This window comes from Clarias gariepinus, chromosome 24 (genome assembly GCF_024256425.1).
Source record: "Clarias gariepinus isolate MV-2021 ecotype Netherlands chromosome 24, CGAR_prim_01v2, whole genome shotgun sequence".
NCBI lineage: Eukaryota > Metazoa > Chordata > Actinopteri > Siluriformes > Clariidae > Clarias > Clarias gariepinus.
In genome coordinates, this window is record NC_071123.1 from 1212118 (window position 1) to 1237500 (window position 25383).

General features: G+C 39.7%; 2 protein-coding genes across 3 annotated transcripts in view; both read left to right on the plus strand.

The window, feature by feature from the left end:
* The first annotated feature begins 959 nt into the window (after positions 1–959).
* On the plus strand, positions 960–10380 carry b4galt4 (UDP-Gal:betaGlcNAc beta 1,4- galactosyltransferase, polypeptide 4). Of its 2 annotated transcripts, none has more exons than XM_053485906.1 (7): positions 960–1038; positions 2237–2713; positions 3667–3899; positions 4023–4210; positions 5166–5288; positions 7119–7223; positions 7842–10380. In XM_053485906.1, the coding sequence occupies exons 2-7, from the start codon at positions 2443–2445 to the stop codon at positions 7981–7983; spliced, it is 1062 nt and encodes a 353-aa protein (XP_053341881.1). In that variant the 5' UTR covers positions 960–1038; positions 2237–2442; the 3' UTR covers positions 7984–10380. The 2 variants fall into 2 exon arrangements, with proteins under 2 accessions (XP_053341881.1, XP_053341880.1); XM_053485905.1 differs by having other exon boundaries at positions 973–1038; positions 2234–2713.
* Positions 10381–15093: 4713 nt separating this feature from the next.
* Positions 15094–25383, plus strand: part of arhgap31 (Rho GTPase activating protein 31) — a 32233-nt gene continuing 21943 nt past the window's right edge. Inside the window, exon 1 of the mRNA XM_053485898.1 lies at positions 15094–15912. Coding sequence (XP_053341873.1) covers positions 15813–15912 — 100 coding nt within the window. The 5' untranslated portion in view covers positions 15094–15812. The remainder of the gene's footprint in view (positions 15913–25383) is intronic.

Genomic DNA, 25383 nt, shown 5'->3' on the forward strand with positions numbered 1-25383 from the left:
CTGGAAGATAAATATTGATAAACATGACATTTCTGGTGTTGTGACTGTCGTATCTTGTTTAACATTGGAAATTAACACGTGATTATGCAGTAGATATGGATAATGTCTGATGGTAGGTTTTCCGCCTTACATGTGGAAGACCCGGGTCTGATTCCCACAAAATGTCCAAACCCCAGCCTGGATCAGTGCCAGTCCCAAGCCCGGATAAAATGGGAGGGTTGCATCAGAAAGGGGGTTGCATCACCTGTGTCAAGTTGTTGTGTGGATCGGATGGCCTGCTGTGGCGACTTCCTGATGAGAGCAGCTAAGAGACTAACAACTTAGCCTGGAACCTTCAGTATCGAGGGTTCGATTCCCATCTCTGGGTTTGTGTGAATGAAGATTGCATGCTCTCCCCTTTGCTTGGTGGGTTTCCTCCGGGTACTCCGGTTTCCTCCTACAGTCAAACGCTGTGCAGATCAACTTAACTGGCATTCCCAAATTGCTCAGAAGTGTGTGCCATAAAATATGGACTGGCACCCCTGCCTGGTTCCCTAAATTTCCTGGGATAGGCTCCAGAGCCCCCCAGTGATCCTGTACAGGATAAGGTGTTATAAAAGATGAATGAAAGATAAATATCTTTAATTCTACAATTAATGTAGTATCTAGTATAAATCTACAGCTGATTTTAAACATACTTCCTCCACTTTATTATCCTGATTAAAAGTCTTTATGCAGTCTTTATCCCTAAGTGCTTCGCGAGCGTCCGACCCCACGACGTGTCATCTTTACTTTCGTGCACGCGACGTGGCTTTGATGTCCCCCTGACCTGCTCGTGCTCATGTTCTACTGACGAAGGCGGGATTCTCATGATCCCACCTGTTTATGACGGACGGTTGCTTTTGTCCAATAGTCACCGGGTACTCACGAGTGTTAGCCAATCCTGGCTCAGGAAGGCGGGGTTAAGTGTGCCAACCAGGAAGTGGATTATAATATCTCCCGTACTGGGGCAGTGTCTTTTAGTCAGCGGGATAGCACGAGCGCCAGGTATTACCTCAGGTAACATGACGTTTCACTAAATTTCATTCCTTTTCCAGATAAATATTTTAATTCGGTTTGTGTGTGATTAAGTTTAGTTTAGTTGCCTGACATTTTCCGTAGCACATTTGGCTAGCTAGCGTTTTTAGCTTGTGCTTTGTTTATAACGCTGTTTTCCAGCACAACTTTTTAAGTTTTGTATTTTTTAATCATTATTTAAATCATTTTACGTTTATTAGGTGATTAAAGTCAGTATTTGACTTAATATGAAAAATGTTCATTTTTATAAAGCATTTGTTTGGGTTAGTTACCAGGCCAACGTGTTTTTTTTATTATTATTAGTACTTGTTGCTATTATTATTATTATTATTATTATAATTATAATAATTATTATAATAATAATTATTATTAGTAGTAGTATATAATTTAAATTGCAATAAAAATTAATCGCATACAATGTAGCCAATAAAATAAATTAATAAGTAAATAATTGTTTATTATTATTATTTAAAATATTTATTATATATATTTTTGTTTTTTTATTTAATTTTTTAATCTTTCATTTCAAGAGGATAATTAGATAGATTTCCTTGCAATGATAGAAGAGAAAAATTGCACAAAAAAGTAAAATATCAAATTTAATAATATACAGATATACAGTTACAATAAAATAAAAATTTAAATAGAAACCATATCATGAATAAAAGTGTTAATTCCTTATTATGTTTTTATTTTATTATACTAGATGATGTAGTTGTACTATTAATTATACTCTCATTAACACAATATAAATCACAATTCATTTTGTTGTAAAGGTGCGCAAACTTTTGCACTCAGTCTTGCACGCTTTGATGCTTAACGTAAGTAAAAAAACGAAAACTTTATAAAGGGCGTAAAAAACAGTGCCGAGTACGTTAGAGTTTAACCCGAAGTGTGAGGAGGAAGTTCCTGCTGTGCGTTTTTTTGTTTTTTGTTTGTTTTTGTTTTCTTCCCCGTGTTAAGGAAATGTGTTTGAAAATCTGTGTGAAAGACACACATTGTGTCAACATGTAAGATGAGGAGATCTGATTAATAGGATTATTAAGAAGGTGGGGCGGGGCGGGGGTGCGGGGGCTCAGACCAGGAAAGCACTGTGTTTATTAGATCTGTGGAATGTGATATTTCTGGCTGCACATGTTGGCCTGAGTAACCTGAACTCGACCTCTTGTTCTTTCAGCAGGCTGGACTCTTCAGGTTAGATGATGGTTTTGTTATAAAAGTTATTATAAAAAAACAACACTTTGACATGTGGAGATCCAGAATGCTGCACCACAGTGTCCGACATTAAAAAAAAAAAAAAAAAAAAAAATCCAGATGTTCCTCCACGGGAGCTGTTTACGTGTTCGGCGTGTCCTCTCTCGCGTTCGTGCCCTCTGAGACACAGCCATGTCGGTGTGTCCCGTCGTGTCCAGGTTCACGAGGAGGACTAAGTATCTGCTCCTGCTTGTGCTCTGTGTCCTCGTGATTGCGTGGATCACGTCGATCTCCGACGGCCGCTGGAAGACGCCCGAACTGGTGACGCCCCCGTCCCAGACGCTGGTCGAGAAGACGAGGCAGACGACGCCGATCGGGATGGAGGTGGATATGGAGAAGCAGGATGAAGTGGATGAGGAGCATACGTCCAAAGAGCTCTGCCCCGAAAATTCACCTCTGCTTCGTGAGTTTTATTGTGAAACAACATTTTTGGATTTTATTTATTTATTCTTTTTTAATTCAGGTTGTAGAAATTTTAGCTAACAATGTATACGAATGAAAAAATTAACTCTATCAATTTTAAAAATATGTAGTTTTGTTCCAAAATGTTAAAATGAAATGATTGTTTTATTAATTAAACAATAAGAAAAGAAAGAAAGAAGTGTAGGGCACATGATTAACAGATCAAAGTAAAGACTGCTGTTTTTTTTTTTTTTTTGTTTTGTTTGTTTGTTTTTTCTATCTCGGTGCTGAATCTCATGTCTCCTCCTGAGGGAGTGAAAGTGTTTAGACATCACACTTGAGTGTGTGTGTGTGTGTGTGTGTGGAGTGCCTCAGAGTTAAAGCAGTGCACACTTGCTCACTGTGTGTTTACATCCTGGTGTCTGTGTGTGTCTGTGTGTCGATCGACTGATGAGGTGTTTGCACATTACACTTTGCAAATTGTGCTTCCTGTTGTTTGATGTTTTCCATTACATGGAAAGAGAGAGAGGGAGGGAGGGAGTTATGTAAATGTAGGGAGCTGGACAGATAGAGATTAGGGTTGGGAGAAAAAGATGTGTTAAAGAGAGAGAGAAAGAGAGAGAATGCTGAACAGATCACTAAATAAGGAAGCAGATAGAAGAGAGACTGAAGGGATGGGGTGGACAGGGCAGAGACGTAGGGACGGTTGAGAGAGATAGCTGACAGATATGCAGGGAGAGGAGGGGGGGGAGGGAGACAGTGACATGGCTGGATGGATAAAGAAAGAGACGGGGATGGAGAAAGGTTGGACAGATTAAGATGGATGAGGAGATGGAGAGATAGGAGGACAGAAAGAAAGATGGGGATGAATGGATAGAGAGAGATGAAAGGGGGGGGGGAAGGCGAAAAAATAAATGAAGCACAGGAATAAAACTGTGTGTGTTCTTGTTGGAGGCGGGGCCATGAAGTTGGCATTCGACCCGTCTCTGACTCTCGGCCAGGTGGCGGCGGAGAACGGAGGTGTGGCGCAGGGACAGTACGATCCGAACGAGTGCAAGGCGAGGCAGAGCGTCGCTGTTCTCATCCCGCACCGAAACCGAGAGAAACACCTGCTCTACCTGCTGCATCACCTCCACCCGTTCCTGCAGCGGCAGCAGCTCCACTACGCCATCTACATCATACACCAGGTCACACACACATCTAAACGATATCAAGACTTCACACTTGTCTTCTTTTTGCATTCACAAACATTATTTATTATATATATTTAAAAATATGACTCAACCCGTGTCTGTGTGTCCCTTGTTCAGGCTGGCGATGCCATTTTTAACAGAGCAAAGCTGCTGAACATCGGCTATCTTGAGGCTCTGAAGGACTTCAGCTGGGATTGTTTCATCTTTCACGACGTGGATCTCATCCCGGAAAACGATCACAACCTGTACACCTGCGAGCAACAACCCAAACACTTAGTGGTTGGACGAAACTCCACCGGGTACAGGTATGTCCCACACACACACACACACACACACACATTGTATCTGGCTGGTGCACATATAAATGAGGTAGTATTATGGTTTAGGTTCTAATCCCGGTTCCTATAGAATACAGGACTAACTATGACATCATAACTAAAAGGGAGGAGCCAGAAGAAAACGCGGACATGACGCGGAAATGGGATGTAATGCAACCAATTACTTCATCGTCAACAAACCTGAGTGATCAATGAGAGTGGGAAAGACAACATCTAAACATACCAGTTCACCATAATACTCTACGTCCATGAGTCCCCCAGATCTGCTCCTTTACCTAAGGCTAATCTATTTATAAAAATGCTTGGCTAAATAAATAGGTTTTTAGCCTGGACTTAAACACTGAGACTGTGTCTGAGTCCCGAACATTTCATATTATCCACATGAGCTTTGATCAACGTTGATCAACTCATGAGCTGAGAGTTCTACTGAGAGTTTTTTATAATTTAAAGTGTTTAAGTGATCTCACATCACGATCATTCAGGAGGCTTTTCCAACCACATTTCTTCCTCAAAGATGATGGTTCACTTATCCTTCCAGAGTTTTAATAACATGCTTTACAATCCTTAACATCATTTTAATAGTTTCTTCTTAATTGCTTTGCCACACCCACATGTTGTGTCTTCTGACATGGTGGTTAAAGAAATAAAAAATGAAAAGCTCCTCACTTCATCAGTTGTTGTTGTTAAATAACTTATTGCAGCGGGAACATATCAATCACTGCAGTAATTATCCATTGTTGGCCTCTTAACTGTCTGTTTAGTTAAATCCAGGTGATGACTCTCTTTTCTTTTGGCTGGGCGGTGTGCATGTTTGACATCTGTTAGGATGACACAGTGTCAGGAATAAATATTTGGCCTTCTTAAACAATCCAGGTGAAGTTTCTTGTGTGTGTGTGTGTGTGTGTGTATGTGTCTTACACAGACTGAGATATAAAGGTTATTTTGGGGGCGTGTCAGCGATGACCAAGGATCAGTTCTCCAAAGTGAACGGTTTTCCAAACACCTACTGGGGCTGGGGAGGGGAAGATGACGACCTCCGCATACGGTACACACACACACACACACACACACACACACACACTCGCCTGGGCGAGTAATGACACTCGCGTGGGTGTATACTAACGGAATCACTGCTGTAAAGTAAAAACGTGCATACAGACACAAAATAAAATATGTTTTACACACACACATGGTCACAGTGTTATAGTGAACAGTACACACTGCATGGATGTTGATTATACCAGTGAGAGACGAGCACTAAGACCGAGCAGGCGAGACGATTACATACAATTCCGCAGCGCAAGAGAGAGAAAACACATTGGCTCGGTTGTGATCATGTGACACTCCGCGTCAAAACAAGAAAAGCATGCCGGATACATAACACTCGGTACTCGTAAACCAAGACTTGCTCGTTTTTCAAGTTAAAATTTTATTAAAAATCTTTGCTCGTCTTGCGGAACACTCGCAAACCGCATTACCCGCAATCCTAGGTTTCTGAATCCAATCAATCCTGTGCTAATGCTAGCAATATGGAAGTATAACGATGCCAGAAATTCCTCAGAGCAAAAACAGCATGTCCGGTAACATGAACTAAACAAAAACATGTCATAATAAAAATGCTTGAACAGTGTTCTAATCCTGTCTCTGTGTGTGGAGTTTGCATGTTCTCCTTGTGCTCGATGGGTTTCCTCCAGGTCCCCCGCGACTCTGTATACAGGATAAAGTGTTATAGAGTGAGTAAGTAATGTGATGTGATTTAAATTTCTAAAAAAAAAAAGAATAAATAGTCATTAAAACATTGAGTTTCACTTTTGTCTCGATAGGTTTCGCTGCCGCTGTACTATACACGCTGGTTTTCTTGATGAAATATAAATTCTATACGGTGGTTCTTACTACTGTTAAGGGAATGAATCCCATCTTGTTACAGATCGTGACTGTATTTGCATTACTGAGCGCAGGAGACAGGAGAAGCATCGCTGTGGCATTTAAATAAAAGAGAACGCAGGCTTTAAAGATGGCGATTATGTCAGGGAGGTTGGGAAAAGAGGATAGTTTTGCATTAAAAATGTTTTCTGCCGCTCAACCTGTAATCCAGACAGTTACAAGCACTGGGCTCTGATAGATTGATATCCCAGATGTAAAGACCAGTTTTGTTTTGTTTTTCTTTAATTTTGGTGGTAGATGGTATTTATAATATGTGAAATATATTTTTGAACAGTTTTAGTAAGGTCTGTTTTTTTGCTTTGCATTCGCATGGCATTATAATTTAAATGCATGAATGATTTTTTTTCATCTGAAATATACAAAATTTGCAAAGCCAAAAATTTCAAGCATTCTTTAACGTTGAATGATTTTTTTTTTTTCCTCTATTAAGATCAAACTGCAATGTAGAAAAATTCAAGCATTTTCATTGTGCCAGGTTTTTGTTCAGTTCATGTAATTCTGCGACGTGCTATTTTGCTTTGAGGTCTTTTGACACCGTTATCCTTCCGTATAACGATGTCATGTCGCCGAGACGGCGTGCAGATGCACAGGATGTGAGGAGGAAGGGAAAGAAAAACTATTCAGGAAGGAAACGTTCACATTTTGGGGGAAAATATGAGACAAGTCAGATCTTTTTTTTGTTCTGCATCTGAAACTGAAATGCTGAAATGTCTTCCCCTGAACCGTTCACTACATAGTGCGCTATCTATTTTGTCTTTTCTTCCCTTAAGTATAGCGCAGAATAACCCTAAGCAATGCATTGTGGGATTTTCTGAAAAAACAACTCTCCATCATTCACTGTAATTCATGGTTGTAGGCCAAAAGAAATCTATGTAGTGTTGTTGGGGGGGAAAAAAAGAAAAAGAGCCACAAAGTGCTGTTTGTTGTTCAGGGTGCAGCTGCAGGGGTTGAAGATCATCCGGCCGCCCGCTGATGTCGCTCGCTACACCATGGTGTTTCACCAGAGAGACGCCGGTAACGAGGTCAATAAGGACCGGTAAGGATTTTTTTTTTTTTTTTTTTTCATCCAGCAAATTAATCTCATTTTTGTCAGATGAGGAAAAAACTGAGTCCACTGGGTGTGTAAACTTTTTAAGTTTTAATTCTAAATTAATTTTTAAATTCTCATGGCACAAGAGTGTGAGCTGGTATAGGCATTAGAGATGGTGGGGAAATTTATCCAGTTACATATCATAATTGTCTTGTGTAATGATTCATGTAACACACAGACTTTAAAATCCATTTCATAACAAATTATGAAAATAAAATTATGATACGGGAAGAATTGCAATGCAAATTAAATCGGTAAATCGTGATCGAAACGAATTTAATTCCCATCCCTAGTTATAATAGTGTAACACATCATACTTTAAAGATTTTTTAAACAATAAAGCTTCCACATTGATTGTTTATATATTTTCAAACCTTAAACTCTCTTTATAATTCGTCTTCTGTACAATCCCCTGTGTGTCAGCCGTTGCTATAGAAACCATAAGGGATCAGATCGAGGGTGTGGATTTTAACCCGTCCTTTGTGTCCGGTTTGAGAATTCAGCCGTGCCGTGTTGGAGATGTTTAAATAAAGCCGCTTCTCCTGACTTGTTTGTTTCCTGCAGGATGCGTCTGCTGGGTCAGACGCCTCAGACGTGGAGGAAGGACGGCCTGAACTCGTGCTCGTATGAGACGCTGTCCGTGGAGCGTCCTGCGCTGTACGTTAACATCACGGTGGACATCGGGATGCCGCCAAGCACACAATGAGGACGTCCTGCGCTTGTACCTTAACATCACCATGGACATCGGGACACCGGCGAGCGCACATGCGCGCACGCACACACCCACACACACGCACCTGCTTTCTGATACTGAGCTCGTCATGAACGCTCAGCTCACAGAAAGGACCTTAACGAAAGTTTTGGCACCACAATACCAACTTGTGATGAGCTGGACGGTGCAGAGGAAGATTCCGGGAGCGTGTGAAAGTTGAGCCGTTCTCCGTGCCTAGAGACTTTTTTTGTTTTATTTGTTTATCCCTTTTATTTCTGTGAAGCTGCTTAGCGACAGCGTACACTCTTAAACATGCTGGATGTAAATTGAAAATGGTGCATTGACAGTTTTTGTCCGTTTATCTCCAACGATCGAGCCGGAGGCGACGGTGCTGAGAGGACATGAGGAAGAAACCTTGAGGAGAACCAAGCGAACCGGTTCGTCCAGGAACCGAAGGTACTCGGTGACACGGATATCAGTGTTTTGTTTGTGTGTGTCCGGTGTTCACGGAAACCCTGCGTTACATTATCACTATTCGGTGTTTATTTCTCAACACGCAGTTGTGGCGATACAGTGACTGATGAAAGAAGGAGCGAGTGCGATGGACCGGACTGAGCTTTACAGCTGAGTCCATCCTGCTGTTAGCACCATGAAGGAACGACAGAGAAACGATGCTTAGCAGATATCTCGACGGCTGGTTCGTTAAGCTCCGCCCCTGGTCGATTGTGTTATGTAGGAATGTAATAAAAAAATTAATGAATTAATAAATAAAAAGCTGCCTGGAACCTGCTAGCCTGGTTCCTGTGCCGGAACTGTGCCTCGAGTCAGAGAGTTCCTGGAAGAGTTCCTGTGATGGAAATACACCTCATTCCAGGAAGTGACACAGTGCCTCTGGTTGAGCACACTTTTCTCTCTCTCTCTCTCTCTCTCACTCTCACACACACACACACTGAGTTAGGTGTTTATGATCCACACAAACATTCCCGTCTGGATTCCCGCTGTAGCGCCTCTGGCTTGTTATCCCGCGCTGTCCGCTCTGACCCCGACCTCGTTTTGAAATTCGGAATGACTGCAAAAAAAAAAAAAGTCCAAATAAACGCCTGGAACCATATGTCTAATCGATTGAACCAACCTCGACTCTAAACACGTATTTAATACTGAACAGATTTCCACAATCAACCTTTCAGCCATCAGATGGCTTTTTAAATCTTTTTATTATTCTGTAACTTGGAAAGAACTGGCCACTAGGGGCGCTCTTTACGTAGCGTTTCTGGCTCCTATAATCTACACTCATGGTAATTTATTAATACAGGGATTATCATGAAGACGTCAGGATGGACGACTTTGAGTTTGTGTTCATATTTTAGAGACGTTACAATATAGGATTACGTAAAGGTTCTGGTCTAAATGTTAATTTAACCTGAAGTGCAACACGTAAGTGAGCGGTTTCTTTTTTCCGAGGTCTCTCTGTGTGAACAGACTGGTGTGGGCGGTTTTATGTGCATGATGGGAAAGAAATGTAGAAATCTGAGGCACTTAAAGTACTTTATCACAGCAGCAGTCTGGATGTCGTCATTTACAGAAACCTACACTACAGTTACATGAGAGAGAGAGAGAGAGAGAGAGCGCTGTTTAAAGAAGTGAAAATCACTGTATATAATATTTAATAGCACAGTCCATCGGGAACCCTGATGTGTGATAATATATTAGACTGTTATACAGCTTCAGGTTACGTTAGCGAGAGGTAAAGCTTCTTAGCAAATCGAAATGGGATCAGTATGGAGATTTTTAGGGTTTTTTTTTGTTTGTTTTAAATAAGAACATAATATTGTGGATGATTTTAAAAAAAAAAAGAAGAAAGAGATCTGAGTAATCTTGTTAATCAATCAGTATTTTAGGATAATTTTAGTGGCTGATTTGAAACAGTTTGCTAAGCAATTAAAATTTGTTTTCCAATCGTAAGATAAATGCATTAACACATCTCAGTACAGGTGTGTGTGTGAGAGGGAGAGAGAGAGACAGTGTATTATTTGCTGCTGAGACTCTGAAGAGACACCTTCCTGCTGTTTACAATATTATATCTTTAATCTCAATTTACAGCATAAAACCAAATTTAAACCTTTTTTTTCTGTTATTGTTTATTTTTGTTGAAAAGATCAAAAATGTCTGGGTCCATGGCGTTTCATTCTGTGATTTAATGAGTAGTGTTATTATTATTATTATTATTATTATTATTATTCACACTGATCAGTTTATTTGCTTTAATACCTTTTTTACTGCCCGTACTTGTTGATGAATTTTAATGCAGAAACAAAGCTGTGGTTTCTCTGCACTGGAAGTCTGAGTGCTGGTGGATTTTCAGGTAATCAAATAAATAATCTCTCTAAAGACGACTGTGTCCAGGTTGTTATTTTCTTTCTCATGTTCATCTTTTTAAATTCTTTTGCATTATGATTCCGTACCTATATCTGTTATACCTGTTTTTAGATGGTTTACAGTAATGTTTTAGCATTCATTTAAAAAAGAAATTGTTACTGTTATTTATTTCTATATATGTTAAGGTTTTTTTTATATTTATATATTTTGCCTCTGAATTGCATTAAAATGTTTATTTTTTCATACTGTACATACCATATTATTTTGCTGCTACTACAACTACTACTATTAATGATATTATTATTAATATTATTATTAATAGTTTTTAGTTGGATCAGATTTTTATTAGATTAGCAGTATGTATTTAATTAAATATTTTTTTATTTAGTCTAAACTGAAACATTTTGCAAAATTGAAATCAATTTTGACTTACAACTTGAAAGTTCTGAGTTTTATACCTGTAAATTCTCTGCCCCTCCCCTTCCAACTCTTTTTAAAAACTCATGTTGGCCCTAATATGTCATCATAGTTAAGTGTATAAATAATACAGAATAAATGAAATTAAAGCTTAAAAAACAATGTAATACAATATAATCATATATATATATATATATATTATATATATATATATATATAATAAAATAGTCATAAAAATACCAAATAAAAAATTGTTAACATATGTAATAATTATAAAAAGAACAATATCTGTGTAAATAATGTTTATTTACACAGATATTATTGTTCTTTGCATATTAATTATTATTGCATTATTATTATTATTATTATTATTATTATTAATGATAATGATAATAATAATAAATAATAATAATACATCGTGTCCCCAGCAGATGTCGCCACATAGACTCTTCGAGTTTCCTATAGCGTTAGAATCGCGGCTTCAGCGCCCTCTAGCGGCAGGCAGTTAATAATGCGCCTCTGACTGCATCATACTGTATAGAAACATAAACATGAACCCAGCCTGCGCCCTGAGTGTAGTAAAGTTTTATTAAAGTTTATCAGCACTCGTTTGTTTATTTTGGCGTCTCCTGACTGTAAACAGCGTCACAAACACACACTGAAGTACACACCCACTTCCTTAGGACTCAGACGGAGCTACTGTATAGATGTTTTAACACGTCGTTCCTTCAGATGTGTTAAACCTGTACAGTGATTGTTTTAAACCACTGGCGTAAAAACCTCACTAACGCTTTGTAAAAAAGTTCCTATGATTATGTTCTAGTGCACACTTCGCCTGCATGCCCACTGCAGCTAACGCTAACACTAATGCTAACGCTAGGACACGTTCTTCTTTTCTAATTAATTCTTTATAAAAGCTAAGGATTTAAAGTTTTTTTTTTAACTGAAAGCTGTGTTTTAGTTATTATTGCTTGTGGGGTCGAGGTCAGGGCTCTGTGTTCGGCCCGGTCGAGTTCTGCCACACTGAACTCTTCTAACCACGTCTTGATGTCCTACCTTTGTGACTAAGTCATGTTGGAATAGAAAAGGGCCTTCACCAAATTCAAAAAGTTGCATAGAAGGTTAGCATTGTCCAAGATGTCTGCTATGCTAAAGTATTCGCTCGTGATAAGAGGCCTGATTGAAACACCTGAATTCAATAAATAAATATTTGACCTTATAATACTTTTGTCCATATAATGTATGTCTGGTCCTCACTTTATTGACTAGACATGTCTGGTTGACCGTCTACCCGTTCATATACAGTACATGCAGCTGATAAGTTTAAACACAACACACGTAACAGAATGTATACGTATTAATTAAAATATATATTGTTAATAGACGTTATCATACCAAACGAACAAGAAGTAGCTTTTTTTCTGCTTGTATTTTTACACAAGTTCATTTCCTTTTGTTGCTGTAAATCAGGCAGCCGTGTTGTTTTGACGTCACTTGCTGAACTTGACACCTTCCCGGGTTCCCGAGGAGGAATTCCGATAAAAGGGGGCATTTTTCCTTGTTGGAGTTTCATAAAGTCACTTTGAGTCACAACATTGCTGAAACAATAAGTCTTTATATTGCAGTTTGGTTATTTGATTTTACTGTTTAGCTTTTGTTCACCCTAGAGATTCTTAACCTTTTAAAACAATGACTTAGAATGAATAGTCTTTATTCCCAGAGTGTTTAGAGGGCCGGTCAGGGCTCTTACTGTAATATTAGTTCACCTCTCAGCCAGTAGAGGGAGCTGAACATTACGCACACGGCCCCTTTATTATTATTTTTTTACTTCTTCATCCTTATCGTTTATTGCTTTTGCTGGCACTTACAGATTCACTCAAGGTTTTCGAAAGGAAACTACAACGTCTATAAAAACAGCACTGAGTTACGGATCTGATCTTTAAATAACACGAACATTTCCGAAACATCGAAAATCGAGCTCTCTGTGTAAAAGCGAGCGGGAACCTTGTGCGGCTTTTCCACACTGTCCGTCCGTGCGTCCGACATGACGTTCCTGAATCGGCCCTTTGTTGAGCTTGTCATGTGATCATGTGACCTGTGACCTTTGGCACGCATCACGAGGCCTGGACGTGAAGATGGACGCTGGTTGAAGGAACCAGTTTCTCATCTCACGCTCTGTAAACACTGCTGTGTTTTTACGCCTGTGTGAAAGAGTTCTTTCTGTGTTTGTGCTCCGAGTGTGTGTGTGTGTGTGTGTGTGTGTGTGTGTGTGTGAGTGAGAGAGAGGCAGGAATAGTTCAGATCTCAAATGTACAGTTAAAGCACTGTTTAATTACTGAAGGAAGTGATTTATCTAAGGAGTGTTTATTATTTAAAGCATTAGAGCGCACATCTGATCTTACGGATTAGTCAGTGATGATATTCTGCTCTTTAATCACACACTCATATCTGCTCATAACTTCTCAGGTCAGTGTGGAAAAGTGGGAAATGTACTCGTGTGTGTATGACATGAGGTCATCGTCCATCCTGCTGTGAGCAACAACCGCTCATTGTTCAGCGCAGAGAGAGAGAGAGAGGGAGCGCGAACCCTCTGTGCTTTGTTAAGCCCCGCCCCCAGCCCTGTCCACGTGTTCGGACGGTAAACGTGGTGTAGATGATCGGTACGATTGCGTCTTTAACTCTATTCACTCACTGCAGAACACAGAAACGAGACGCAAATAATAATAATAAAAAGATCCACTATATAATAATAGAGTGTCTGCTGATGCACTTGTGTCGGTGTGAGAGCGATTCTACAGTCGAATGATGTTAGCGCCTCCTACAGGTTCGTTTCTCAAAACAGCAATTTTTAGCAACAGTTGTACCGCGTTTACGCTTTTAAATCTTATTATTCTGTTTCAGGCAGTCTGACTTTATATTTAGGGGAAAAAAACATTACAGCACCCAAGGGCTGGATATAATCTCTCATCTAAACCATTTGTCTTTTTAGAGGGATCTAATTATTGGGCAAAGAAAACAACTAAAGAAATTTCAAATGATTGGAACTGGGTTAAGAATCCTTCAACACATTATCAAACCCTGGATGGACAGAACTGAACCGTCAACTTAGTTGGGAAAAATCATGAATGGACTTTGGAGTGATGGAGAAAGGTCATGTGACCTGATGAGTCCAGACCGACCCTATTCCAGAGTGATGGGCGTGTCAGGGTGAGAAGGGAAGGACATGAAGCGATGCTCCCATCATGCATAGTGTCCACTGTACAAGCCTCTGGAGACAGTGTTATGATCTGGGGTTGATCAGTTACTCAGGTCTAGACTCAGTAACGTTATGGGGCAATAAAATGAAGTCAGCTGACCACCTGAATGTACTGAACCACCAGAGGATCACATCTATGGAGGGTTTCATCTTCACTGATGGCACAGGAGCACAAGACATCTGTCTGCCCATCTCTGAGTTTGTCTTTGTCTACCTGTCTGTCTGTCTCTGCTTGTTGGTTTCTCTCTATTTGTTTATCTTTCTTTCTGTCTCTCCCCCTCTGTCTAGCAATTAGTCTCTCTCGATCCATCTTATTTCTCTTTCTCTCTCTGTCTCTCCCTTGTCTCCCTCTGTCTCTCCGTTTCTCCCTCTTGTCTATCTCTCTGCTTGTCTCTCGTCCTGTCTCAGTTTCTTTAATGTCCCTCCTTCTCTCTCTCCTTTAAAGTCACTAAACATTTAAGTCTGATGTTCTCAGGTGTGATGATTTGAGCGGTTTGTAAAATAAACTGATTTGATCTTTCTAGAGTTCCATCAGCCGGTGTCTCTCGGGACATGCCTCTGGACTGTTATTAAACCGGACACGATTATCTACTACAGCTAGAAAGTTGTGTAAAAACCGTGAGCAGGAAGTGAATCCGACACGCCGTGAAAATAAATCCCTGAATGTCTCTGTTCCTCAGACACCTTAAACCCCGAGTGTGTGTTTGGGAGTTGTGTGTTCATGTCTGAATCAGATGATTAGTGTGCGGTCCTGAGGGTGGTGAACACCTCACTGTGTGTGTGTGTGTGTGTGTGTGTGTGTGTGTGTGTGTGTGTGGCGCTGTCATCTCACAGTCATTTTAGGTATTAGAGGCTATGAGTTAGGAAATGTCAGATTTATAAGTGAAATGAAGGCGACTAACAGGAACCATGTGTGCTTCTGCCATCTGTCTCTCTCTCTCTCTCTCTCTCGCGCTCTCTCTCCTACACACACCCCCCTCTCCACACTTCCCTTCTCTCCCCTGTCTGTCTGTCTGTTTTTGTTTTCCAAACAAAGAGCCCTGTACAGGAAATTGTGGACTCTGGGAGCGTTCAGGAAGGCAGAGAGCAGATTTCCTGTTCAGACCCTACCTCAAAAAAAGAAAAACCTTAAGGGAGCAGGAGAACGAAGGGACGAGAGTGGAGAGACGGGATGAGAGAGGAGGAGGAGGGTCAGTAATGTGTTAAGCAGAGGAGAAAACACAGGCTGTAATTTCTCTCCCCTCCCTGGAGCAGGGGAGGAAAAAAAAAAAAGAAGAAGAAGAAGAAGAAGAAAAAAGTTTAAAGCCTAATGTTGTTGGACGTGAGCAGGACATGGACGAGCCGAGAGGAACGGAGACGAGGTGGAGGAGAGAAACCGAGAAGCTCCGGAGGTCCGGCTGAGAAGAAAGTTTGAAGAGGAGAAAGACGAGGGAAGGACAGGAGGGGCTGAGGAGTGAAAAACGCCTACAGGAAACCGACTCCGAGTCTCTGAGTTACTTTTTCACTCTGCTTTTGTGTCTCTCGGGCTGGACAGAGGAGAGAAAAAAAAAAAAAGTGTCCGATGTGGGGAGTGACGTCAGCCTGGTGCCGCTGAGCTCCAGAATTCCTCTCCCACTCCGACACTCTGGACTCTCGGACACCATGTGAGGCCGTGTGACTTTTTTTTTTTTTTGGGTCCAGAATCTGTTTTTTTTTTTCTTTCTTTCTTTTCTCCGTGGCTTTGTATTTCCTCTCGGCTTGTTCTTTCTGATCTGGATAAAGCCGTGAGCTCCTGATGAAGAATAAAGCTGCCAAGCAGAAGTCCAAGAGGAAAGGAAGTGAAAATGCGTTCGGCTGTGACCTGACCGAGCACCTCCAGAACTCGGGACATGATGGTAGAACTTTTATTTTGTCTCTTACGATCAAATTTACTTCATTCTTTAAAAACCAAAATCCTGCTTGTTCCTTTTCTCTCCTGCTTCCTCTGTGATAAAAATGATGATGATGAGGATAATGATGATGATGATTTCCTGGATTTATTCATTAAAAAGGGCCACCCAGGTGTTTATTCAATCCTTTGTTTAAGTTTAAACTGATTTATTGAGTTCATAGTTTAGTCATCTCCGTAAGGTTTTTAAGCGTCATATAATAAAAGTTTTTAATTACATCACTAAATCGTCCTTCATGATAAACGTGATCAATTTTTTATTCTTTAGAAATGACCGAATGGGACCTGGAGAAAAAGAAAAAGTCTTCAGGGGTCATTTTGAGTAAATAATGATTATGGATGGCATCAATAATGACAAATCAACTTTATTTGAGACGTTTTAGACTTCCTGTGTGAACACACACACACACACACACACACACACTTATATACAAGATTCCTGCTTAGGCTCCCTAAGGAGGGTGAAAAATAAACAAAAAAAAGAGGAGATGGAGGAGGAGGAGGGGAAGCCGAGCAGTTGGACAGAGATAGAGACAGAGACGTGGTGGTGAAGTGTGTTTTCGCTGCATGTCCTGCACCCTGATTGTCTTTTATTCTGGTTATTGGCTATTTGTGGCATCTGGGTGCGGGCGACGCCCTCGTCCCCTCCCTTCAGCTCCGAGCTGCATGTACTGCCTTCCCTGCCCCGATGAATTCTGGGACAGACAGAATAATTGCAGGAAAAGATGAGAGGGTCAGAGACGCCATTTCAGGCTGATCTCAGGTCAGATCTCTGTAATCACAGCCAGCTGAAGCGAGATCAGTGAGCAGACTGGCGTGGTCGCGATTGTGGTTGTGATTGAGACTTTTTTTTGTTTTAGTCCACACACACACTCACACACTTTCTTTGTTCGTCTTGGCAGCGTCTCAGGATAAAAAAAAAATGTAAAAAATTATTTAGGCAGAGAAAGATTTGCCAAAAACATAAGGCTGGTCCTTTTTTAGTCAAACTGTTAGACTGGAGGACAGTTATTAACTCGCGTTCTGTCTCACTGTCTGAGCGAGCTAACCCTCAGTGAGACAGGGTGTGTGTTTGGTCATGTGACCTGTGTTTATTCACATCTATATGACTGATGTATAGCAGGATAAACTATCACACAACTTCACATCCTGTAGATCAGAGTTTAATAAATATAAAGTTTGTTCTCGTTCAGCAGCCGTGACTGAGAGCAGGAACAGAACCGACTGTTTAACTCATTAACTGTAAAGTCCAGCTTAAGACATTTAAATGCTTTTAGTGTCATTTTTATAGTCACAGTATAGTATATTTTGTTCTTAACCCCCCCATCTCTCTCTCGGTCGGTCTGTCTGTCTGTGTGTGTCTCTGTGTGTGTCTGTGTGTGTGTGTGTGTATACTGTGGTTTAAATTTTTTGGGCGCATAGTGGCTCACTTTGTTGCAGAAACTCGATGTGTTTCTTTTACAAGTAAACAAACTCCACTTTTTTTTTCCATTTCAGCATTTTTAAACGCTAAGTTTAAAAGGATTAATAAAATACTCCGATATGAATATCCTGTTTATGAGTGTACTTTGGTAAGTGTACAGAAATGAGGACCCTGGTGTGAGTACTGATCTGTGTATACAGATATAAAAAAACACCAATGTGAGTACAGTGGAACCTTGGATTATGAGCATAATTTGTTGCAGAGGCGGACTCGTATTCCAAAACACTCGTAAACCAAATAGAATTTTCCCAAAAGAAATAATAAAAACTCAAATTATTCGTTTTACAAGCCAAAAAATAATTAACACAAAATATTAAGAAAAAATAAAACAAATTAACCTGTACTTTACCTTTAAAAAAAGTAAAAATGAATCTCAACAGATAAGTGTTTCTGTTTGCGCGCAGGCGCAGTGTACTGTGTGTGTGTGTGTGTGTGTGTGTGTGTGTGTGTGTGTGTGTGTGAATCTAAAGTAAGCTCCCCTCTCCCCCTTCTCGTCTTACACAGTTACGCTTCCTTCACTCTTTTCACACGGGCGCACACAATGGAAACACTAATTTATCGGAAAAATAAACAAGAAATCTCTCTAATGACACTCGATTGAGCAACACACTAACGGAATCACTGCTGTAAAGTAAAAATAAAACAAAATAACCTGCACTTTACCTTTGAAAAGAATCGTGACAAAGCAGTGTTTCTGTGTAGAGCAGAGAGAAAGAGTGTGTGTGTGTGTGTGTGTCATGGCAAAAGTAGGAGGGGTCTGTGTGTGTGTGTGTGTGGGGGGGGGGGATGCACGGTGTCCAATGATGCACGCGCGCACACAGACACAAAGAGCAGCTGATACAGAGAGAGAAAATAGATCTTTAACCTCTCTGAGACCTGCTTTTGCTTTACACGTGCGCTGTGCACACACGCATACAGACACAAAATAAAAGATGTTTTACGCGCACACACGTGGTCACAGTGTTATAGTAAACAGTACTTTCGTGCACGGATGTTGACGCTGCAGGGGAGACGATTACCCACAATTCCATAGCGCAAGAGAGAGAAAAAACGTTGTGATCACGTGTCACTCGGCATTAAAACAAGAAGCGCAAGCATGATACATAATACTCGGTACTCGTAAACCAAGACTTATTTGTTTTCCAAGTCAAAATGTATGAAATATCTTTGCTCATCTTGCGGAACACTCGCAAACCGCGTTACTCGCAATCCGAGGTTTCACTGTACACTGATGTGAGTACAATAAAGTTGGTAAAAATATGCGAGTTTGGTGATGATATGAGGTTAATCATGTGAGTATGGTAAGGCGATTGATGTGAGTAACAGAATGTGAGTATGAGGACATGAGTATGCCAATGTGAGTGTGTTGATGTGAGTATACTGATGTGGATATTCATATGGTGATGTTAGTATACTGATGTGAGTACTGTATGATGACGTGAGTATGGTGATGTGTGTGTGATGGAGTAAGTATAGTGATGTTGGTATTGTGGTGTGAGTATACTGATGAGTGTGGTGATGCGCGTATAGTGATGCGAGTATGCCAATGTGAGTATACCGATGTGGATACTCATATGGTAATGTCTAATTGAGTGAGTATGGTGATGTGAGTATGGTGATGTGTGTGTGGTGATGAGTATGCTGATGTGGGTATATTAATGTGAATTTGGTAATCTGAGTATACTGATGTTAGTATGCTGATGTGAATGTGATGTTAGTAAAATGATTTGAGTATGGTGATTGTATTGTGGGCAGTGGTGGCTCAGTGTGTTAAGGCTCTGAGGTACGAATCGGAAGATCAGCGGTTCAAACCCCCCTGAGCAAGGCCCTTAACCCTGTCTGCTTCAGGGGCGCTGTAAAAATGGCTGACCCTGCGCTCTTACCCCTGCCTACCAACAAGAAGCTGTGATATGTGAAAAATTAAGCATTTCACTGCGTATCGTACTGTGTATGACTGTGTACGTGACAAAAAAAATTTATTTGATTTGATAATGTTATTATAATGATGTGAGCATGGTGATGTAAGTTTACCGATGTGAGTGTACTAATACAGTAATGTGAGCATGGTGATGATGTTAGTATACTGAAGTGATTATGGTGATGTAAGTAAATTGATGTGGGTATACTGATGAGTATGTTGATGATGTTAGTATACTAAAGTGAGTATAGTGATGTGGGTAAACTGATGTGAGTATAGTGATGTGAGTGTCATGATGTTAGTATACTGATTTGAGTAGTGTGATGCGAGTATGGTGATATTAGTATACCAATGAGAGTTTTCTGATGTAAGTATGGTGATGTGAGTGCGGTGATGAGTATATTGATGTGTGTATATGGATATAAGTCTAATGTGAGTATGATAGTCAGTCCATTTATTTCGGTTAAGTGAACAAATTTGTTTAATAAACTACACATCATGACATTGGTGACAAGATCATGGGTACACCACAGCACACCCCACAAGCCCCATGGGGAGCCACGCCCTAAGAGGTAAAAGCTGCCCCAGTGGCACAAGGGGACACCAATCTCTAAAAAGTGATTTTAACAGTAATGTAGGTACAGTGATTTGAGTACATTGTACAGGCAAGAGTGTGTGTAAAGGCGCACGGTGTCAAATTATGCGCACGCACATACATAACAGCAGGCTGACACAGAGAGAGAAAATGGATCTTTAACCTCTCTAACAGTACACGCGCGCTGTATACACACACTTACAAACACAAAATAAAATATGTTTTACACGCTCACACAGTCACACTGGTATAGTAAACATAGTAAAAGAGAAAAATCCTTGGCTGAGTTGTGATCACGTGACGCTCTGCATCAAAACAAGAACCTTGTGCGTGATACATGATACTCGGTACTCCTAAACCAAAACTTGTTTGTTTTTCAAGTCAAAATTTACGAAAAATCTTTGCTCGTCTTACGGAACACTCGCAAATCGCGTTACTCACAATCTAAGGTTCTACTGTATTTACATTTTTATTAAACAGCTATAATAAGCATCTAGCATTTTCTTGTATTAATCATATAGGCATTTATATTACACATAATCGTGTTAAAAACTAAAAACGCTAGTTAACTGTAAGAAAGACTATATTATTTTTATTATAATAATTTTTACACAAGTTTTTACTTTCCTTTGATGTCAGTTAAATGTAAAGCAGATTTTATTCTGCAAATTGAATGCACTTCCAAATAAACAAGCTTTGGTCCCTACTCAAACCTTTAATGATTACTGACATAATGGTGCATGAGGACCTAAAAACCTGCTGTATAACACTCTTCTAACAGTTACCTTCTATGACTGTAAGATGTTTGAAACTACTTATTTCAGCGCTATAAAACAGTAATAACCAGTCTAACCAATATTCTTTTCCTTCTGAGCGTCAACGCCTGTTAGTACAATGTTTACTTCAGGTTTTATTTTGCACATACAGTACAGTATGTGTGTACAATGAGCAGAAAGATCCAGTTACAAAACACAGTGCCTTATGTGCAGTGAATATTGAGACTATTTTAGATATTATACATTTTAAAAATTGATTGCAAAATGTGATTAAGAAATAAAGTCATGAAGTCGTAACTGCTGAAAACCTGGTCAAATAGGCATGAACATAGATTTTTTTTTTTTTTACCTAAAGCTGCACTTTTAGCCCTTACAGCTCTAAGCATTTTTGTATTAATATGTTTTAATAAATATATATAGGTTATACTGGGGTCAGCACTATGGAGTGACGTGTCCTTTCTTCAGCACAATGCAGGCAATATGAAAAAATTTAATTTTTTATTTTAACCAACTTTATTAAAATAATGGGTCACATTGTTATAGAAATAGCACAGATAGATGTGTTTTGATGTTTTTGTTTGTTTTTATGACAAAAAATGATAATATGAGCATTTGGTATTTGCGACAATATTCCTACAATTTCTGATATATCTGAAAACCGGCATTGTTTTTTTTTTAGTATTATTAACCAATGTTGTGTTTCTGGCACAGATCCGTGTTTTGAGGTTTAAAAACTTTAAATATCTTTAATGTTAAAGATCTTAATCAAGACAAATACGTTTGAACATTTCCTAAATTTTTTTTGTACAGTTTTTACACATCCAACAAAATATCCTCACGAAGAAAAGAAATGTTGCACATATAAATCACTTACAAAATGTATTTATGTCAAATAAATAAGTTCAAGCTTTCATACAAAAATTTTTGTCCATCAGCACCAGAAATGCAAAAATTCAGAGAGTCAACATTGGGCCAATGTGTGTACTTCGCGCGTCTGTCAAGTCCGGCTGCAGCCAAATTCCCCTGGAACAGTCCGACGACTTATCGTGTGCGGCATTAGTTAGTTTAGCAGCAGTAATGGCAGCATTCTCTGCATGATTTCTTAAATGACGCTGCCATCGAATCAGTCTGTCTTGTCTTGGAGTTTCACTCCTGCACCTCTGGACCAGCAGTGGAACCAGTTGTTGGGAATCTGTTCCGTAGAATGTTGATGGTATTCCTGGCAGCTCCAAACCGTCTAGCGATGTCTGCTAGCATTGCACCAAAGTGTATTGTCCAAACTGATCATGATAGTGTAAAGAGAAAATGCACAATCTGAATGCTTTCCTCGCTTCCCACAGCAGGACATTTCAGCAGGACATAATCACATGGCAAATTCCGTGCACGTGCACGGCGGGCCCTTAGGAAGACGTGAGATAGGTTAGCCATAAAGTGATAAAGTAGCGCGCTACCGAGCATGACGGGAAATTTAACCTTCCCAGCGTTCTTAATGTGACAAGACAAACTTAAGTATGAGTTAGTTTTCAGATTTTTACAACAGTAGAAATGTTTGTATATCTTCTACTAGAGAAACATCTCTCTTAAAATCCATGAGTTTATGTTATTTTATACCGACACTCGGTTTTGTTTTATGCAGCGTGTTAAAACCCGCAGGTTTCTGCAGTCATACGAACCTTCTTACAAACCATCACACTTTTACAGTTAAGTAAAACCTCAGTAACGTCAAGGTTTAGCCGTCTCGCTGTAGTTTGTAGTCTGGAGCTGAGTTAAGTTCAGCAGATTGTTATGGAATTACGTTCCATATGACATCAGCAAGGAAACACGGCTCTACTGGGCTTTTCACACACTTTTAATCCTGCGGTTTGTGTTTAATTTCTCATTCCAGATGCTGTATAAAGCAGGATGTGCTTTTTTTTCTTAGCACATTTAGCTCTCTTCTTCCCTCCGTAGAGCCGGAATGTATTATTTAAATGTGGGACTGGAACTCAAATGGAACCCAAAATGCTAAAGAATACTGTATAAATAACACGAGCGAGTGTGTTAGCTATTTATTCCAAATGAAATCTAATAATGAGAAAATGCATTTAAGCTATTTTACACATTATGGCCCAGATTTTAATCCACAAGCAGAACATTGCTGATGTATAACAAATTCCTTTGGATGTAAGCATGTTTTTTCTCCCTCTCCTGCACATTTCCTGGAAATTTCTTTAAAAGCCTGGTACTAAATTTAACTTCTCCTGAGGTTCGTCTTAGTGCTGCCTTAATGACAACATTTTCTCCATTTTTTTTTTGTACACCCCGGAGTTATGAAGATTCCCCGATTACTGCTAATTTACTCCGACATAAACAGACGACTTCACTCCAACTAAATACTGCTGACTGATTTATTGCGTCTATAATATACTGTACGAGATCAAAGTCCCGAAAGTGTTGTAAAATTTCCACGATACAGATAAAGTACATCAACACCGCAGCTACACAGGCCGAGCAGAAAAACAAAGTGTAGAAGATGTAAGATTCCAGTTAAATGTAATGTAAACGTTAAGGAGCTGAACAGAGCAGTTATGAACGGTACAGCATGACTTACAGTACAGTACGTAAGGTGGAGTTTAATATAACAGCATTTCACTCCAAACATTCAGGATAGTTTTGTGATTTTGAATAACTGAGTTTTATACTTTTATAATTCTCTTTCTCTACGTGATGTAAACCTTGTGTGGATCTCACTTCAGACCTTAAGTAGACTTTATATAAACGCATACAAACTAATTAAACTTTATACAAACATTAACGTATGCTCATTGTATACTTTATTTAAAACTGATGTAGACTTGACGTGAAGATTTTGTAAACTTTGTGGACCTCCCGCAGTCTCAGCGGATCTAAAATCCCAATCGGTTTCACTTTGTGTACTTTACGTCAACTTTACGTGACTGCAGCGTAAACTTGTTGTAAACTTTATGAACACTTGTTCATGTTGTGTGTTTATCACAAACATTGTGTAGTCTCAGTAAAGTTTCTTTACACTTTATGTAGATTTAAAGTACACTTTACCTATTATTTCCATTTTGTGTAGACTTTTGTAGGCAGAATACATTTAATTGACACTTTATTTATACTTTATGTTGATTCAGTGTAACTTTTTTCACTTTTTTAGACTCTGTTCCCTTTTTTTTTTTTTTTTTTTTTACTAATGACGTAGACTCGGGGTAGACCACAATTAAGTTTTTACGTAGACAAAGTGTAGACTTTTTTTTTTTTACACTTTATTCAGGCTTATTAACTTTATTATGTAGAGTTAGTGTAAACCTTACGCAGCCCTTATGTCGCCTGCCTTTACTTCTTTACTTCACGAAGACGTCACGGCTGTAGGAGTGTGTAGGACGCGAGCGAGAGCCCATGGCATTTTTCCAAACGCACTATTGTATGAGAGGAAGCGTCACCGGTAAGAGCAGCACCAAGGCCTCTGGGTGTGTCGGCCTTCCTCTGAAACAAACAAACCATTCTGAACTTCCTGCTCTGACCTTCTGCAGGACCAACAGCACAAAGACACACTGTGTTACTACAACTTCACAACGCACAACACACAGCTTTACAACACTACTACACAGTTAACAAAGACACCAGACATGGCAGCTACACAACCAGCAAAGACAGAGTATTAAAAGTACACAACTGACAAGACACAATGCATTACAGCTACACAACCAAAAAAGGCAGAATATTAACACTGACATATACGGTATACACAGCATTAAAGCTACACAACTAAGAAATGATACACAACATTACGGCTACTGTACATGACCGACAAAGATACACGGCATTACAGCTACACAAATCAAAAAGACACAACGTTACGGCTACACAACCGACAAAGATACAGTACACAACACTTCGGCTACACAACCAGCAAAAGACACATGACATTACGGTTACAGAACCGACAAAGATACACGACATTGTGGCTACAGAACCGACAGTAAACACTGACAAAGATACACAATGGTACGGCTAAACAACCGACAAAAATACACGACGTTACGGCTAAACAACCGACAAAGATACACGACGTTACGGCTAAACAACCGACAAAGATACACGACGTTACGGCTAAACAACCGACAAAGATACACAATGTTACGGCTAAACAACCGACAAAGATACACAATGTTACGGCTAAACAACCGACAAAGATACACGGCGTTACGGCTAAACAACCGACAAAGATACATGATGTTACGGCTAAACAACCGACAAAGATACACGACACTATGGCTAAACAACCGACAAAGATTTACGACGTTACGGCTATACAACCAACAAAATACACGACGTTACGGCTATACAACCGACAAAGATACACAATGTTACGGCTAAACAACCGACAAAGATACACAATGTTACGGCTAAACAACCGACAAAGATTTACGACGTTACGGCTATACAACCAACAAAATACACGACGTTACGGCTAAACAACCGACAAAGATACACAATGTTACGGCTAAACAACCGACAAAGATACACAATGTTACGGCTAAACAACCGACAAAGATACACAATGTTACGGCTAAACAACCGACAAAGATACACAATGTTACGGCTAAACAACCGACAAAGATACACGACGTTACGGCTAA

What these genes read in the sequence shown, in the direction of transcription:
- b4galt4 (XM_053485906.1), top strand. Translation starts at nt 2,443, where the DNA reads ATGTCGGTGTGTCCCGTCGTGTCCAGGTTCACGAGGAGGACTAAGTAT. An exon ending in CGAAACTCCACCGGGTACAG is followed by an intron (nt 4,211 to 5,165) that starts GTATGTCCCACA and finishes TGTCTTACACAG; the next exon opens with ACTGAGATATAAAGGTTATT. An exon ending in GATGACGACCTCCGCATACG is followed by an intron (nt 5,289 to 7,118) that starts GTACACACACAC and finishes TTTGTTGTTCAG; the next exon opens with GGTGCAGCTGCAGGGGTTGA.